Below are 16,569 nucleotides of genomic sequence, written 5' to 3' on the forward strand. Positions count from 1 at the left end.
AAAGGGGCGATGAGAGTTGTTGTAAAGGTGTGTAGAAAGTGAAGTTGCACCCACATAAATTGTGAAATCAGATAATGGGTATCATCTGATGTACTTAAAATATAAGTTTTTGCTGTTATAAATCTGCTGCATTATTTGGAGTCACTATTTTTTTTCTTAAACATATCCATGAAGTTTATCATGAAAAATAAGCCCTAACATGTTATGCTAATGTTTTTTTTGCACAAAAATTCTATCTGGTATAGTCTCAAAACTTAAGTTACCTGCAACTGTTTTCTACCACTTACTGTCTAACACAAAGTATGCAGCTGTGCAACTTCTGGTTCATCCCAGCTATCCTCAACCACATTTAACATGTCAAAAAACACCCTTTTTCACAGTGCACTTAAAATTAACCTAATGCGCAAATGTGTGTTTTCTTTAACTTTAATCACATAATATTTCAGACAACAATGACAGCACGATCTTTTTGTGTGTAGAGCAAACCCATAGTGTGTCCCTGTGGGTTTTGTTGTGGCCAATCCTGATTTTGTAATGGAGGCTGTGGAAAAGCAGAGAAGTGATTTCTGGTACAACTATCTCTGAGGTGTATGGAGAAGGGGGAAAGGCTCTAAATATTGATGTCATGGTGCTCAGGAAAAGTTATTTCAATTCATTAATTCATCCTCGTGGGAGAGTGAATATCTGAGTCAAATCACAGCAGTCATTTTATTAAAAACCAAAATCCTGCTGGTTGCACTACAAGAAACACCAGAAAATTGCCAAGGTCAGTAGGACACACCTTCTAGTGAGCATGAATGCATATACAAGAATTTCACGACAATCCAAAAAATACTTGTTGAGATATTTCAGTCTGCACTGAATTGGTGTAATACATAACATCCATATGGAGCAGCAGCTTGATTAAAAAACCCACAATGCTTTGATAGATGCAGAGAATACACTGCTGTATTGTGTTGTACTGTACATAATACAAACTCAGCCTCAGCAATCCAGTTTATGGATGTATTAATAGTCTTAATTACAGTATTATGTTCATACATTGATTTGACATCGAATATAATTTCCTGCATTTTAAGGTTGGGAAGAACTTATTCACATCTGTAACAGATGTCAACAGGATCAGAAAATGTAGGTGTCCTGGTTGCTCTTTCTGCAGTCATTTAAATCGAGTTGGCAGGGGAGTTGGAAGCAGTCTGTATTTTGTTACTGTGATTATTGTTGTATGGTTTCATTACAGCCCACTTCTCAGCCCTCCCATCCCTCTCGCCTCTGTGTAAAAGCAAGGTTGGCAGACCCGCAGTTTGATACAGATATAAGGACAGACGATCATCTCTCTTCTGTACAGGTGAGTGTTGTTGTTTTGCAGTTTTCTAATAGTGCCTGATGTTAACTAGTACAATAAAGAAACCTTTGTTTTTAAACTGAATGCATAAGACCTCGTTTGAAATGCTGACATCTGTAAATAAGATAATCTGAGTTACATCTGAGCTGCTCTTCGTAGAATGTTGAAGTGGAAGGTACAAAATCCTGTTGAATTTTTCCTGTTAAATGTAGCTTATTTCAAAATTGTAGCTACTAAATCTTCTAAATGAAGAAAGATTCTTGCCTTGATATTTGTATTACATTTCATTGTGTACGTCAACACCATAGCGTTGTTTTCTTGATTACTAGTGCATTATTGCAAGATGTAACCATCAAGAAAACATTTTATTGATGACAAAACTAGTAGTTGGCCTTTATTTTTAAACCAAATATTTACAGGTGTTATTAGAAGGCATAGAGACAAATAGGACAAATATGAACCCATTTCATATCTACACTAAATTACAGCATTTTAAGCTTGATAGTGGATTACAGCTTGACAAGATTACAGAAAACATTAACACTAATTTTGTACTAATCATTGCATTAGGGAAATTAATAAAAGTGATTTTTGTGGATAATAGCACAGAAAAGGTAATGGAAAGATGTTCAAGATTCTGATATAATTGTATGATTCTTGCATAGACAATACTTGCTACAGAAAGGCTGAGGATGAAAGGGAACAACAAAATGTATGTGTGGGGGGTGTTGGGGATGACTACTTTTACTTAGTCGGGTCTCTCCTCGTAGGAGTAGAGGTTAATTAAGCACTCAACACTTTAACCTGTTTCCATTGAACAGCCTTATTAACAGCCTTTATGACAATCACAAGAAAGGCTATAGGAATAAACTATGGGATTTTGTGATTTATTGGAATGGAAGTTTACCTTGATATTTAAAAATAAATTACTGAAACCATGTTAATAGTTGACAAATGATACTATTGTGCAAATAATCCAAAACTAATCAAAACTGCAGATGAGTTTGACTGTCAATATTCTAATATTGTGACAGCCCCAAAATTAACATATGGGTGTTTTAGGACTTTATTCAATATTGCAGTCCGTGATGATGTACATTGGTTCAGCTCAACAAGGTGACAAGCCAAACAAAAACCTACATTTTCATTCTGCATCACTTTCCCTATGAAGACTGGTCCCTGTGGTGTTCATTAAAATCTATTGCAAGTCAGCTGAAACATCTGCTCACTGTTCACACCACTGGCATTATAGACTAAATGTTATTCTGCTCACTATAGTCATATGTGCTCTGCTGTGTGACAAACTGTAATGTGAAATGAAATGCAATTCATAGGACTAAAGTTTAATTAAAGTGTAATTGTTCCCTGAAGAACAAACACTTTATGCACAATTAACACATACATAAATTACATAAATACTTAATCCATTGAAACTTCTGATAAACGTAACAGGGTTTAGATCTCTATGAAACATCTCTAAGAAAATGAGATTTCCTCAAGTTCCTCTCCAACAGACCTGATGACAGTTGATTTGGAGAATTCCCTGCCCCTTCCAATATTTTTTTGTCTCGGTTTAGTAACAATGATATATCGTTCCCTCATTGTATAAAAATTTTTGTTGGTGAAAAGAACATCTGGTTTTGCTTTCCACACCAAGCAAAGAGATGGTATTTTAGATATGTCCAGAACAGAACAAGGGCTTTTCATGTCCACAGTCTCTTGTGATTTGTAAGTTTACAATTTAGAGTTTAACTGATGAGAAGTTACCATGGAGCAGCGATTGGGTTAGAAACAAACAAAATTCTGGGTGGTTGGTCCACTTTCTCATTGTTAATATTGCATAGCAGAGTGTAGGGCAAAATGCTTTAAAATGCCTCTCTTGAACCCAAACCTTCATTACTTAAAGCTGTATCTGTGTGTTTTGACAGGTTTGATTAGATCATGGATAACAGCACCTTGGGATTGCCCAGAGATGTTAACATATCCCTTCAGTCCTGTACGACACTGAGGAACCAAGCCTCTCGCATTTTCCTATATGTTTTCCTCTCTGCTGGTATCGTCTGCACAGTGGTGGGCAACTTCCTGGTTGTTTTGTCCATTGCCTATTTCAAGCAATTGCAGTCACCCACAAACTCCTTTGTCATGTCCCTGGCAGTGGCTGACTGCCTTGTTGGTCTGTTAGTGATGCCTTATAGTATGATTCGGACCATGGAGGGATGCTGGTACTTTGGTGTCCTTTTTTGTCGGCTTCACTCTAGCCTAGATGTCATGCTCTGCACTGCCTCCATATTTCATCTCAGCTGTATTGCCTTTGATCGCTACTACGCTGTCTGCAACCCACTACTTTACACCTTAAAGATGTCCCACAGTCGGGTAGGTCTACTTATTGTTGTATGTTGGGCTGTTCCCATGCTCATTTCCTTTGGCCCCATAATGCTTAATCTACATGTTGCTGGTGTGGACATCCTGCTCCCTCAAGATGTATGCGTGTTCTTAGTCAATCGCATTTATGCTGTCATGGCCTCTTTGGTAGCCTTTTACTTGCCAATGGCTACCATGCTAGTAGCCTACTGGAAGATATTCAAAGCTGCCAAACGGCAGGCCAGGCAGATCAGTGCCATGGAAAGTCAGATGGCTGCTGGGGTAGGCAAAGACTCAAGCAAGAAACAAAGACACCGAAATACTATGAGGAGGGAAAGAAAGGCGGCTAAAACTTTGGGTATCATCATGGGAGTCTTCCTAATCTTCTGGATGCCTTTCTTTACAGTCAACATCGTGGACCCGTTCATTGAATACAGCACAGAGGTGGTCATCTGGGATATATTTTTGTGGCTAGGCTACATCAACTCATCTCTAAATCCTTTCCTGTATGGCTTCTTCAACCGTTCCTTCCGTAGGGCATTCCTCATGTTTATTGGCTGCAGGGTATGCCTGCCTGGGTCTTCCCCTGGGATGGAACTGTCACACACAAAGAAGGAGGCAAATGATCGTGCAGATCAACCGTAAAATAACCATCTGTATATATTGTGGAGGCGTACAAAGATCTGTAAATAGCAAGCGCTACATTTGTGTGAATCAGTGGCACTATTCTGTACAATTTGTGGAGTGCTCCAACCACAAATTTTGTCAATAGCATGGAAAAATGTATGTTTAAATAGAAAGAATTCCAATTACTCTTGAAATAATTAGTGAAGTTGGCCACCAACCATGCTGTTAACTTTGTTGTATAAAATCATTCATCAATCATCAATTTTCCTCCCTTGTGCTCCATGGCGTGTATTTTGTTATTTGATTTTGTGGCAACAAAAGAATATGATATGATTCAGCTTTTTCCAATTTTAAGATTTCTAGAAAATTTTAAAGAACAGTCTCCCATTGTAGGAAATATTAGATAAAAATCTCACCAGACGTGCTGTGAACTGCAGGAAGTATTTGGCGAGATGGCCATCTACCTGTCAGTGCAACTCTATATTATGTTTATGCCTAAAGCATACAGATGGCTCAATGTTGAAGTAAAATCCTTCAAATGAGTGCTGCATATATATATATAGCTACAATCAAAGATGTTTTATGTTCATTTCAAAAATAGCTTCCTTGAAAAATCATTTTTTGGCTATAAAAAGGGAATCTTCAAATGGATCCAGGAGGATGGCAGAACAGAAACAATCCTAGCAATTGCTACAACTGAAAATAGTTTGTGTTTTTCCTACATACAAGTGACGAGCAAGATGATGAGGATCAAACTATACCTAAACTACAGATAGCAGGTTTTCATGGAAGGAAAAACAATTCCTGAAACTTACAAAAGGATGCGGAAAGCAAGACTTCAAGAAGTGACATGACAAAGGGGGAAAAGAAGCTTGGATGACACAGAGAGATTTACATCTCAGGTAAAGACTTATAATTGTACTCTTTCTTAGGACTTTATCTCACTGATTAAAAAACCAAAGTGACCTGTTTAGAAATTTAGGCTTACTATTGTCACCCAATCTGGTAACATCACTGAGCTGCATCACAGAGGTTAATAATGTACTGCATACATAATAGAAGTTCAAACAGATGATTAGCAATTTATATTATTGATTGTTCCTTTAATACATCTCTCTCTCTCTCTCTCTCTCTCAGAGATCAAGCCTAAACTGCAGTGCCATAAAAAGATCCTGATAAAACCTGCGGATAAAAGTGAAGGTGAACAAGTTTTAAGGTAAGTGTGTAAAATAGCAAATAAAATGAAAACTGTGTCATTTTGCTGTCACATTTGTTAGTATCACTAGTTACGCGGTCACTGCCTGAGACTGCCTTAGGGGTGTAGTTTGCGACGGAAGGAGGAGCAGTAATGGGAGCAGATGTTACTTTGTGCAGGTCTAAGGAACATGACAGCTTTCTTCAACAAAATCAAAGTGTCATTACTTTTTATATCTGTCAGTTATTTTATACAAGGGTAAATCAACAACATTTAATTACAGTATACTGTACTCCTGTAAGCTAACTCTCTGATGTTGCCTTTTGTGGCTTAAAACAAAATCATGCACTAATGAATTAATGAATAAACTGAAGTTGGAATATAAATACTTTTCCAATGTGTAAGAATCCTCAGTGCAAGTGGCACTCATCTAAATCTGCTGCTTGAGATGAAGGTAATCTGAAACTACACGACTGCCTCTTGAAATAATCTGCCAGAACTGAAAAAAAGGCAGTGGAAATTTCATATTTCATTCATTTCCACTGTATAATATCTTGATTACTTAAATGTTTGAATGAACTCATGTAAGAACACAATTAATATTTCTGAGCTTTAATCATTCTGCAAATCTGAAATAATGTTCATGAAATTGGCATTAAAATTCACATTTTACTCAAATACTTCCAATTGTATATTTAATTTCATTTAATTGGTTGTGGTGTGTCAATGACTCACACTACCAATATAACTGTTAGGATTTTATTTAAACTTTTTTTTTTTACTTTTCAGTAACATTTTGTGCTCTACAATAAAAGATGAGCTATAGAGAGAGGACAAATAATTTGTACTTTGTAGCAAGACGTTGATGCATCTGTCAGAGAAATCAATGCTTTAAATAAAAAATATGTCAATTAGCACCACAACCCTTCTGTCATTATTGTAATGGTTGTAATAGAGCTGTGATCGGTGTGTAATCATGAGGCAAGAGTACGGCTGTTCATGCATGTTAATACGCATGAGTTCCTCCCTGTGAAACAGACATTCCTGTTTAATAGAAACAATCAAACTTCATCTACTCAAAGCATACTTAACTTGATGTTTTACATTGTTAAACTTAGAAGGCTAGCTAGCAAGTTAACAATAATAACTCCTCACCAATCTAAGTCAACAGTATGTAGAATCAGCGTAGTTTCACATCTGAACCCAACTATAACCTTTAAATAAATTTAAACTGATTTGAAAATATAAAATGTAAACAGCATGTAAAAATGAAGTTAATTTTTCAACAATTTTCACAACATTCTAAACACCTCTTTTGGTATATTATAATATAATATGTACTGTGTGTGGTGAAATCACATGGTTTATAACAAATTGCATAAGTTACTGGGAACACCACAACATAATTACAACTGGATGCTAAGTTGGTGGAACTGGTGGGCGTCGTCCATTTAAATTTTACACTACATAAAGCAAAAGAGCCACTTATATATCCATACAGTGAGTCTTTCCATGTCGCTGTTTTTGAACTGTATTTTTCCTCTCTGGTTCAGTTATTACACCTGTCAGTTTACACATTTAAATCTGAAATCAAACCACTGGCTTTTAACTTTCACACATTTGCTGTTCTGTGTTGACACGGCATTAACTGGGGATTTTTCAGGTTTTGCTCAATCTGTTAGCATTGTGATCCTACTCAGTAAGTCATTTACTTCGACATTAACATTGTTTTGTATGTAGTTTTGCCAAAGCGCTAAATGCATTTTCATGGTGGAATGAAACTTATACAACAGGAAGCAATTGAGGTTTATTTGTCTTGATAGAGCTAAAGTCTTTCTCTCTCTTTCTCATCCACTCTTACACTGCCTATAACCTTAATCTGTTCTTGAAATCTTATACACAGTGCTGTTTTAGTTATTTCTTTATGTTTTTGTGAGCCAGAACCAGCAATTTGTTTAGTATTTTAGACCAACTTTTGGTTTTGTTTCTCAGACTGTAATACTTGAGTTGCAAATAGGCACATTGCACAAGGCAGACTAATTTTTGGCTAAAATACTTATTAGCTCCTAGCAATAGTCAAAGTCTGTCTTTATTAAAGTAGCGCCAGCGCTGTCAATACAAAAAAGTTGCTTTGTCGAGCCACAAACTGCGAGAGTGTAATCAACACATTGCAGTGGGAACCTTGCAAGAATAAGAAAGTGGCTTTGTCTAACAAGTCTGTTTTTTGTTTGAGGCACACAAGGGTGAGTGAGAAGAAAAGGTTGTTTCAAAGGGCATTTTGTTAAAAACCAGTACAAAGAGCATTTGAAGGATGACAACTATCTACCTATATTTTAGCATTTATAAATAGCAATCATATCTAGATTTTAAGAGTACATCCATCATGTGATAAGAATTTTTTTGTCTAGTTTCAGCTATTTCTCTTCAATAAGCTCTGTCATGTATGCATTTTGTTCATAATTACAAATGAAGAAAAGTACAAATTCAGTTTACGTCGAGACGGGAGTAAACCTAAGGTGAAATCAGGCTAATGATTGGAAGCAGTTAAAATGTATTAGTTTTGACAGTCTCTCTCTCTCTCTCTTTCTGTATATTGCCAGGGGCTTAATCCTTATGTGAGTGTGTATGTCTGTATCTTTGAATACTTAAAATATTTGTTTTGTCAGTTTGATAGCAGTTTGATAGATTCTCACTGCTCTATTCACTTTGGTTAACACATGATTTATTTCCATCAGTTTAAGTGGTTTAAAAACAGACACTTTGCTTCCCAAAAGCATAAGCTTGACATAAAGGTGAAAAGGTGCAGGAAACAAGCAAAACAGTAGTTACATCTGCTGGATGGGACAGATTTTTCTTCAAATTACAATGGTGCATTAGCTAATCTCATTTTCTCTCCTTTTTATTTTGCCTTTCATCTTACATAAACAAACACAAAACAAACATTCGAAATATACAAAAATGCATGTTCATTTCACATTAACACTTGGCCAAGTAGAGTCATGGATTTATTAATACCAAGTTAAATCATAAATCCAACAGTTAGAATAAATACTGAGCAGCATCTTTATTCTTAGCTGGCCTCTTATCTTTACAATGCCTTGTCAAAACAGAAAAATGCCAAAAGAAGTATCATAACTCACTCTGACACATTACATTGGATAAATCCAGACATTCTGGCAACAAAATGTTTCATTTATAACTATCTTGGCTCTGTTCAAAATATGTAGTTCAGTCCATTACAATTTTTTTGTATGTTTAAAATCAGCTGATTATCAAACAAAGCAGTTACCTTTCATTGGGATTCCTCACACAAGGTCAGCTGGCCAATAATTGAACACACAGAGATGTCTGACTGTCTGATGTCTGATGAGTTTAAGGAAATAAGTGAAACTGTAATAATGAGGCTTATGTTAAATGTCTTGCCAAAAGTGCATACACCTGTCAACTGCGGGCTGTGAAATGTTGATACACAGTGCTTCAAGTGACGGCACTCACACTGAGTTCGTTAAGTAGTTGGCTACTCTTGTGCCCACTGTCCAAATGTGTCAGCTCAACAGAAGCTGATAGGGATTAGGGATTGGGATGAAGTTTTAGTCATGTTTGTGCTTGGATCAAGTCACCCTTCTCAGTCCACAGCTCTCATCCAGGTTCAATTCTCAAATCATTTGTGAACACAAAATTATCCCCAGAATTATCACAGTCATTCTTGAATGTTGGTCCAATATGACACTTTGGATATAAATAAAAGATCCTCTGGTGGTCCCCTAAATATCAGTCTCTTTCAGGCCATAGCAGTCTGCCAGATCATAGAACTGATAACTGCTCTGCTCACAGTTATAAATCCCCATAGAAACTGTGTCTACTATATCAATCCGGCCCACTGCAGGTGTGGTACTTTTCCCTGTCCCTCCCTTGATTTTATTTGACAGATTGTTCACTTTCTCTTTGAGCTGGAAGGAAGACTTTTGCAGTGGTGGAAACAGGCTCCATCTTTTGAAACCCACCGGGTGCCCTTTCCCCTTGTGTAACAAAGAGTTACCACAGGATTCATGCACAGCATAGCCAGGCTTATAGTCTGCCCTCTGATCCCTTGTGATTCCCTTGACAGCTGTCCGCCACCGCTGGTCATAGAAGCGACGCAGGACCCTCTGTCTTTGGTGGCACTGGCATCTGAGGAGCCGAGTGAAAGCCCGCTGGAACTCTTTGCTGGAGCAGGGATAGATCATTGGGTTAATGCAGCTGTTGAAGTAGCCCAGCCAAAAGACCACCTTGAACACTGTTTCGGATGGCTTCAGTGCTGGGAAGAAGGAACCTAGAAGGAGAAGCAGTCATGAGGAAAAGCTGTGAGTAAATGTACAATGTGCAATGAAAGGACATTGTATTTCTTTCACTGTAAAGAGCATTTTGACAAAATATAGTTCAAAACAAGTGAAACAAATGAAGCAAAATGTAGGTGCAGTAAGGGATTTTAAGCAATATCTATATTTAGATAAAATAAATATCAGATCATGATTTTTGTTCTGTTGTTAAAGCTATTAATTGGAATAATCACAGTGTTAAATAAATTACCAAGACTTTCTTTTAAATTGCTCAGTTTTTACATGACTTATCTGTCTGGAACAAAATAGGATAGTATTGTTACAATGATCCTGAGTCGAATCTTCTCTACTTTGACCCACACACCAGAAACAAGGCATTAAGTGTGTGTGCAGCTCTATTATGTACTATTTTGCTACATATAGACATTTTTCTTCCCTCTGACAGTATGGGTATTCACAACATTATTTTGTAATGATTTATTGTGCAGCAGTAGCTGTTTGGTTGTGTTTATTAATAGGAGCAGAGGAGGTTCTGACATTTTGTGGACTTTTATTAATGGGACACATATTCACACAACATGATTCAACCACAAGCCCCTGTGCACACCAGGCTTTTTATGATGCCTTTCCATCAGTAGGATACGTGCTGATAAGATGCACTTTCTTCTTGGTGCTTTTTATGCAAATTATTTCTACAGTAATGTAATTTTATTTGATGCACACTTAACCAGACTGCTAACATCTTGAAAGGGAATTTACATTTTCCTCATGGGGGACTGGGTAGAATATACATGATTCCTTGGATGTTGATTGCCTTAAGGTATGTAAAATTTTAACAAAGACAAAACCAAATGAAATTGTTCTTACATACAATAAAACAGAATGGCAAACCTTTGTTCATTCTGTTTTCTATAGCAGTTTTGTTATGACCTGTATGACTTGCTGTTCTTCATGGGATGTTTCCTTTTCTTATTGCTTTGTAGTTGTTCTTGTCTCCCAAGGCTTGGATGCAACACGGTGTTAACCCCTGGACAAGGAGGCCACATATCACAATGCTCATGTCATGTCTGCACCGCCTGGGCCCAGAAGACTCAATTCTGTCAGTACTCTGAGACATAAACTGGATAATAAAATGGAGTTCTCAGCCTTATTTGTGTCTTCTTCTGCAGCTGGTATATTGTGTGACATAGTGACATCTGCTACCTGGCTCTTCCTCTTCTTTCATTCTGTCTTCTGTAAACCAGTTCTGACTCATCATGGTTATCATCATAGAGACTGAGATTAATAAAGTGATTAAAGGAAGCAATGTTTTCCACTGATTCTACTCATTGAAATGACATCACCTAAAGCAGACAGCTAATGATTCACTGTTGTGACGCACACACCCACAGCACCACGACTGGCCTTTTACGTTTTTTTTTGTTTTATTTCATCACCTTTAAAATAATTTAGTCAGATATCTGCATGATGATTGCCATTTTACATTTTTCCTGAGGATGTGTTTTCCTTTTTTATTTTCACATTGGCTCAGATCCTCGTACAAATCATAAAGCTAAGCGATGAATCAATGCTTTGAATACACACTGAAGCATATGAAGGAGTCTGGGGACCTGTGCAGTCTCTCAGACTAAATTTTTTGACAGCTCTTTTGTGTGAGCAGACAGATTCCTGATCAATCCATCAGCTGCAGAGCATAAGATATTATCTCTCTCTTCTGTCGGCGTGAAGGTCAACATTTCATGCAAGGCCTTTAAAAAGGTAACTTCAGCATATGGCCACCAAGTACCAAGCCCTTCAGTCCATAGCCACTGATAAGCATGTACAGTATAGCAGGTTTTATTGACCAAATGACATGTTTTGATGGTTACAGTAACCATAGTGCTAGCAGAAACTAAATCTTTCAAAGCAAATATATACTCTTATTTTTCAAAATGATATCCTACCTGGGCTTTGTAGTAGCAAAAGTAACTAACAGGATACTGTGTTTATGTTGGGTAGTAATTTCAGCTCAATTGCTGTGTTAATGTTTACAACAATAGGACAGTGTATGTGGGATCAGCACCAAATAAACTACAGTACCCGTTTTCAAAATGAAGAAACATATCAGAAAGTGCAAAGATGTGGCTCACCGGAGTGTTTTTAACTGTTTTTAGACAACAGCGGAGGTTTCTGACAGGCAGTGCTTTTTGACAGCCTTTATGCTGTTGGAAGCCAACCCACCCAATTATAACTGTTGAATAATTCATATTAAAAAACTCACTGTGGACTTCTTGTGTGATATGCTTGTACTTGATGATTTGTCACACCGAGAGACAGGCGACATTCATAGTATTTCTAAAAGGCTCTTTCTCTTTATGGCAAAGAAATTGTATTCATGAGTGTGGCACACTAATGTAAGCAAACGGTGTTAGGGCACACTCTTGGGAGTTTCAGATGACTCAGACTACTTGGTTTGGATTTCCTGACAGGCACAAGAGGCGCTAAAAGAAAACGTCTGCCTATCAGCAAAAGGTTAGCCATTAATGATGCGTCCCTCCGACGTGCCAACATCAATCTGTCTGACTGACCAAGTGTGTGTAAGCAGGACTAAGGATTACAGGTTATGACTGATCCAAACAAACAGCAACCTCCCAAAGGGACGAATATGTAAAAACAACAAAGCAACACTTTATTGGTCCCCGTGGAGACTCTCTGTTTTAAACTATTTCCTTTGGGAAGGCTACAGCTCATGACCAAACTGCAGAACAGCATGTCTGAATGGATTCTGCAGGATGCTCTCAAGCAAGCAGCCGAAATTCCAAGTCCAAGTCCTTGATTTTGTTTGGTTTTAACAATCACATTACAGCCATTAAGATACTGCAGACACTAGTTAATATGATGAAGGTGTTCTCGACCATCTGGCTTCTTTTATGTACGCAAATTAGAGGCCTCCACCACCTACGAGGAATCATAAAGTTAAAGTTTATCATTTCTCAAAAATAATCATTCCTTTGGCCAGAGCTCCCTTTTGTTTTCTCCTTTACATGCTTATTTTGTGAGTGCCACACTGAGGTTCATGGGCCCTTTCAGACTTCAGACCCTGGATGACATTTCCAAAGAGCAAACATGATCACAAAGGGATCGTATGATAATAAAAATTATGCATGTTTCAGATTGGTCTCAATAGATGTACAAGAGCATAAGAATAAGCATGATATGTTATACCATATGCAATGTCTGATTTTGTTATATTTTATTGTATTAATATGTTATTATTGATATGTTTGTTTAAAACTTATTCCTGTTTTGATTAATTTTCATTTCTAAGTGGAAATGAAGTGTCCATCTATCTTAGGCTTCGGGATACAAATAAACTTGCCCTTTTCACTTTCATTTAGTGAATAAAGTGATTAGCAGCACCAAAATCATTTCTTGCACCCACTCCTTCCTTCCTTCTTCACTCTAATAATTTGATTCAGTACATGTGGAGGTGCAGCACGAAAGAGAGTGACATAAGTGCTATATCTGATAAGATACTGGCCATTCGTCCATAATGGATTGTGTGATCAATTATCTGAAATATATGCAGAATTAAAATTCATGAGGCCACCATTAGTGTGTGTGTTGTGAAAACTAGGCCTATTACTTTGGATAAGTACGGCTTTATATGCATGTTGCATTCTTTGGTTTGATTTATGTATAACCATAAATACTCACATTGGTCATTGCCACTGAAGGGCCCTTTCAACAGTCTGGTGAATATTGGCTTTTCCCTCATACCAAATCCTGTATCTCATCCTTTGAATGCTAGACAGTTTAGAGCTCTTCTTAACATTAAGACCTACATTTCTATTCTTCAGTATATTTTCTATACATCTGTGTAAAATTTATCTATGACCATTCTCTCTGCTTGAAAATAACCACAACACACAAATACTGTGCTGTTGTATCACGCTTGGGATGAGATTTTTAGCAAGACAGGTAGCCCACTGGATTCTTTACGGACCTATGTGGTGATTGCTGGGAGCATTTAGCTTCAGAGTGCTCATTACTGAAGAATGCCAGTCCATTAGATGAGATATTAGCTCTCTGAAAAAACAGGCTCCCAGAAAAATTACAGGCATGAAAACAAGCCACGTAAAGGGTCACACAGACCCTCACTGACCAAAACATTTTTATATCATTCTTGATTTTTCTAAATCCCTGATATGGTTAAAATAAACAGTGAATTAAATCAAGCATATCCCACTTTTTGCTCTCCGGAATGCAACAAAGATTAAATAAATAAATAAGTCTTATCGTACAGGTTTTTGCATCATGTGTCATTTATTTAACGCTGACCCCGCCTGCAGCCAGTATTATGTGGCATTAGAGAAATCTGCAGGGTTCTCAGGAGAAGCACCAGGCTGAAAAAGTTGAATCGCTTGTGCGTGAATTACTCACATTAAACATACATAAATACGTTAGAAAATGTCTCATCTACCACATCATCAGACAAGGTGTCTTTGCTGTACATCTACTATTGGACAAAATGAGGCACACTTTCGCAAGACCACAAAATCAAAAAGTTTCAGGACCTACCCATCGGCAGAAAGAAGAAAAAGGGTAGCCAACATAAGATGAACATCCCCACAACGATGGCGAGGGTTTTAGCAGCCTTTTTCTCCCTGGAGAACTTCATCAGCCGCACTGAGAGCGAACTTCGAAACGGGTGGTTTTTGCTGCTTTTGGAGCTGGCCGGGCGTGCGTCCTCCAGCACGCTGCGGCAGTGGATCCGGAGGACCACTTCCATCGACTTGTTTCTCTCTCGCTTGACGCCCGCTTCTAGGCTGCTGGTAGTCCTGCGGGCCACCACATACACCCTAAAATACATGATGAGAATGACCATGAGCGGGAGGTAGAAAGAGAAGAGAGACGAGAAGAGCGCGTAGCCCGGTTCCTCTGTGATCCTGCATATGCTGTCGTCCACAGGCGGAGGTTCCTTCCATCCCAGGAGCGGACCGACGGAGATGACCGTGGAGGACACCCAGACTAGGACTAAAATAACTACCGCCTTCCTCTCAGTCATAATACTCGGGTATTTCAGACAGTGTTTAACACCGATGTACCGGTCGACGGAGATGATGCAGAGGCTGAGGATGGATGCGGTGCAGCAGAGCACATCCACCGCAGCCCAGATGTTACAGAAAACCCGGCCAAACACCCAGCATCCCAGAACCTCCAGGGATGCAGAGAAAGGCAGCACGATGATGCTCAGCAGCAGGTCTGCCATGGCTAGATTGACGATGAAGAAGTTTGTGACGGTCTGCAAGTGTTTATTGCACACCACAGACAGGATAACCAGAATGTTCCCAACAATTGCCACCAAAATAAAAACGGAGAGAGTGATCCCAACCCCGACAACCTGTGAGTCCATCGTGAAGTTCGCGCAGGTCGTGATGCTGTCGTTTGGAAAGATTTGGTCCAAAACAGATTCATTATAAGCTTCGGCGAAATAGATCCCATGGCTGCTTTCGTTCCGCAAGTTAGAGTCTGTCATTTTGAAACGCCATAAAGAGAACTTTAGAGTAAGTTTTCTGAAGAAAGCACTGAGTCGGACATTGTTTTCAGTCTGTCTGTCCTCAGAACAATCGGGCGGGCGTCCTCGCACTCAGGTCAAGCGAACTATATAAATGTAGAATTAGGAAACTGTTGTTGACAAATCTCAATAAACAGTTGAGGTTCTGATGGAGAAGGAAAAGGAGTAAAAGGATCATTTAGGTACAGTAGTGAGAAGAACAGATACAGTCAGCTCCATTTCCACGCATTTCTTCTATGTCATGCTTTTCCACTGGTGGCATCCTTTGTAACTGATCACAGAGTCAGAGCTGGTACAGCAGGTCTGAACCCTCAGCTCCACCCACACGCACATATTTACTGTTGCGTTCAGGGTCTCCACAAGAAAGCGTCACTCTAATTCTGATCACGACGTCTGTATGACACACTAATTGAAAGAGGTCTGCCACTTTTCATGTCTTCATGTGACTTATTTTTTTCCAGCAAGTGCTAAATATCTTTGTATCTTTGTGTATGTTGGTGCCTTATAGTTTTAGGTTGCTCTCATGACAAAAACAAAAACCAAAGTAACACAGAATAAACTCTCTGTGTCAGTTACCTGAAATAACCTCGGTTTCAACCTGCAAAGATAACACAAAGAAGCATCAGCAGGTCATCTAAACAGCCATAGGGCCCCAGCATGCCAGCGCCGACCACTGGAGTACCTTCAGGCAAAGCTGTGTAGTTTCCCAGTGACACCGCAGCTGCCATCCCCAGGCCTTGTGTGCATAGCTTAAGTAGAAAGGCAGGCCTGTGCAAACCACCAGGGAGTCCCGAGGAGAGGAAAGGTCAAGAGGCAGAGTCACACAGCGGACAAACAAGCCCACCATCATGGGAAGACATCAGTCCTGGATGCAAACTGAACTGCTTTGTCCATAAGCACCACAGTGCTGTGAGACACAGCTCCAACTTTTAATATATCTGGGATGAATTTCAAACATGTAAGGGTGGAAAGTTTATAGCCATGCTGGAGATATACTCTGTGCTGGAGGATGTTTGTGTGCTTAGTCCAAAAAGCATTAAAGTCTCACGCCACAGTGCCTCAGAGCCGATTACGCAGTGTCATTTCTTGGTGTTCAATGCCAGTGTTTTTAAAATTCTAGCTTTCTGCAATATTTCTGCATGCCAGTCATTTAAAATTAAGGTTA

At 38.6% G+C, this 16,569-nt stretch overlaps 2 protein-coding genes and 1 long non-coding RNA gene across 3 annotated transcripts; 2 read left to right on the forward strand and 1 right to left on the reverse strand.

Annotated features, from left to right (window-relative positions):
- The first annotated feature begins 1,118 nt into the window (after window positions 1-1,118).
- LOC124053767 (5-hydroxytryptamine receptor 4) lies at window positions 1,119-4,662 on the forward strand. The gene is made up of 3 exons (XM_046379235.1): window positions 1,119-1,131; window positions 1,241-1,348; window positions 3,274-4,662. Exon 3 carries the CDS (start codon window positions 3,287-3,289, stop codon window positions 4,349-4,351), a length of 1,065 nt encoding a protein of 354 aa, XP_046235191.1. The 5' UTR covers window positions 1,119-1,131; window positions 1,241-1,348; window positions 3,274-3,286; the 3' UTR covers window positions 4,352-4,662.
- A 313-nt stretch (window positions 4,663-4,975) lies between these two features.
- LOC124072826 lies at window positions 4,976-11,209 on the forward strand. Its single transcript, XR_006845603.1, has 4 exons — window positions 4,976-5,235; window positions 5,471-5,549; window positions 9,637-9,871; window positions 10,831-11,209. It is a non-coding gene; the product is annotated as an uncharacterized LOC124072826 (long non-coding RNA).
- On the reverse strand, window positions 8,228-15,789 carry adra1d (adrenoceptor alpha 1D). Its single transcript, XM_046414526.1, has 2 exons — window positions 14,408-15,789; window positions 8,228-9,840 (listed from the first exon to the last, which is right to left on the reverse strand). The coding sequence occupies exons 1-2, from the start codon at window positions 15,363-15,365 to the stop codon at window positions 9,293-9,295; spliced, it is 1,506 nt and encodes a 501-aa protein (XP_046270482.1). The 5' UTR covers window positions 15,366-15,789; the 3' UTR covers window positions 8,228-9,292.
- Between the last annotated feature and the right edge of the window lie 780 nt (window positions 15,790-16,569).

This window comes from Scatophagus argus, chromosome 2, assembly GCF_020382885.2.
Source record: "Scatophagus argus isolate fScaArg1 chromosome 2, fScaArg1.pri, whole genome shotgun sequence".
Taxonomy (NCBI): domain Eukaryota; kingdom Metazoa; phylum Chordata; class Actinopteri; family Scatophagidae; genus Scatophagus; species Scatophagus argus.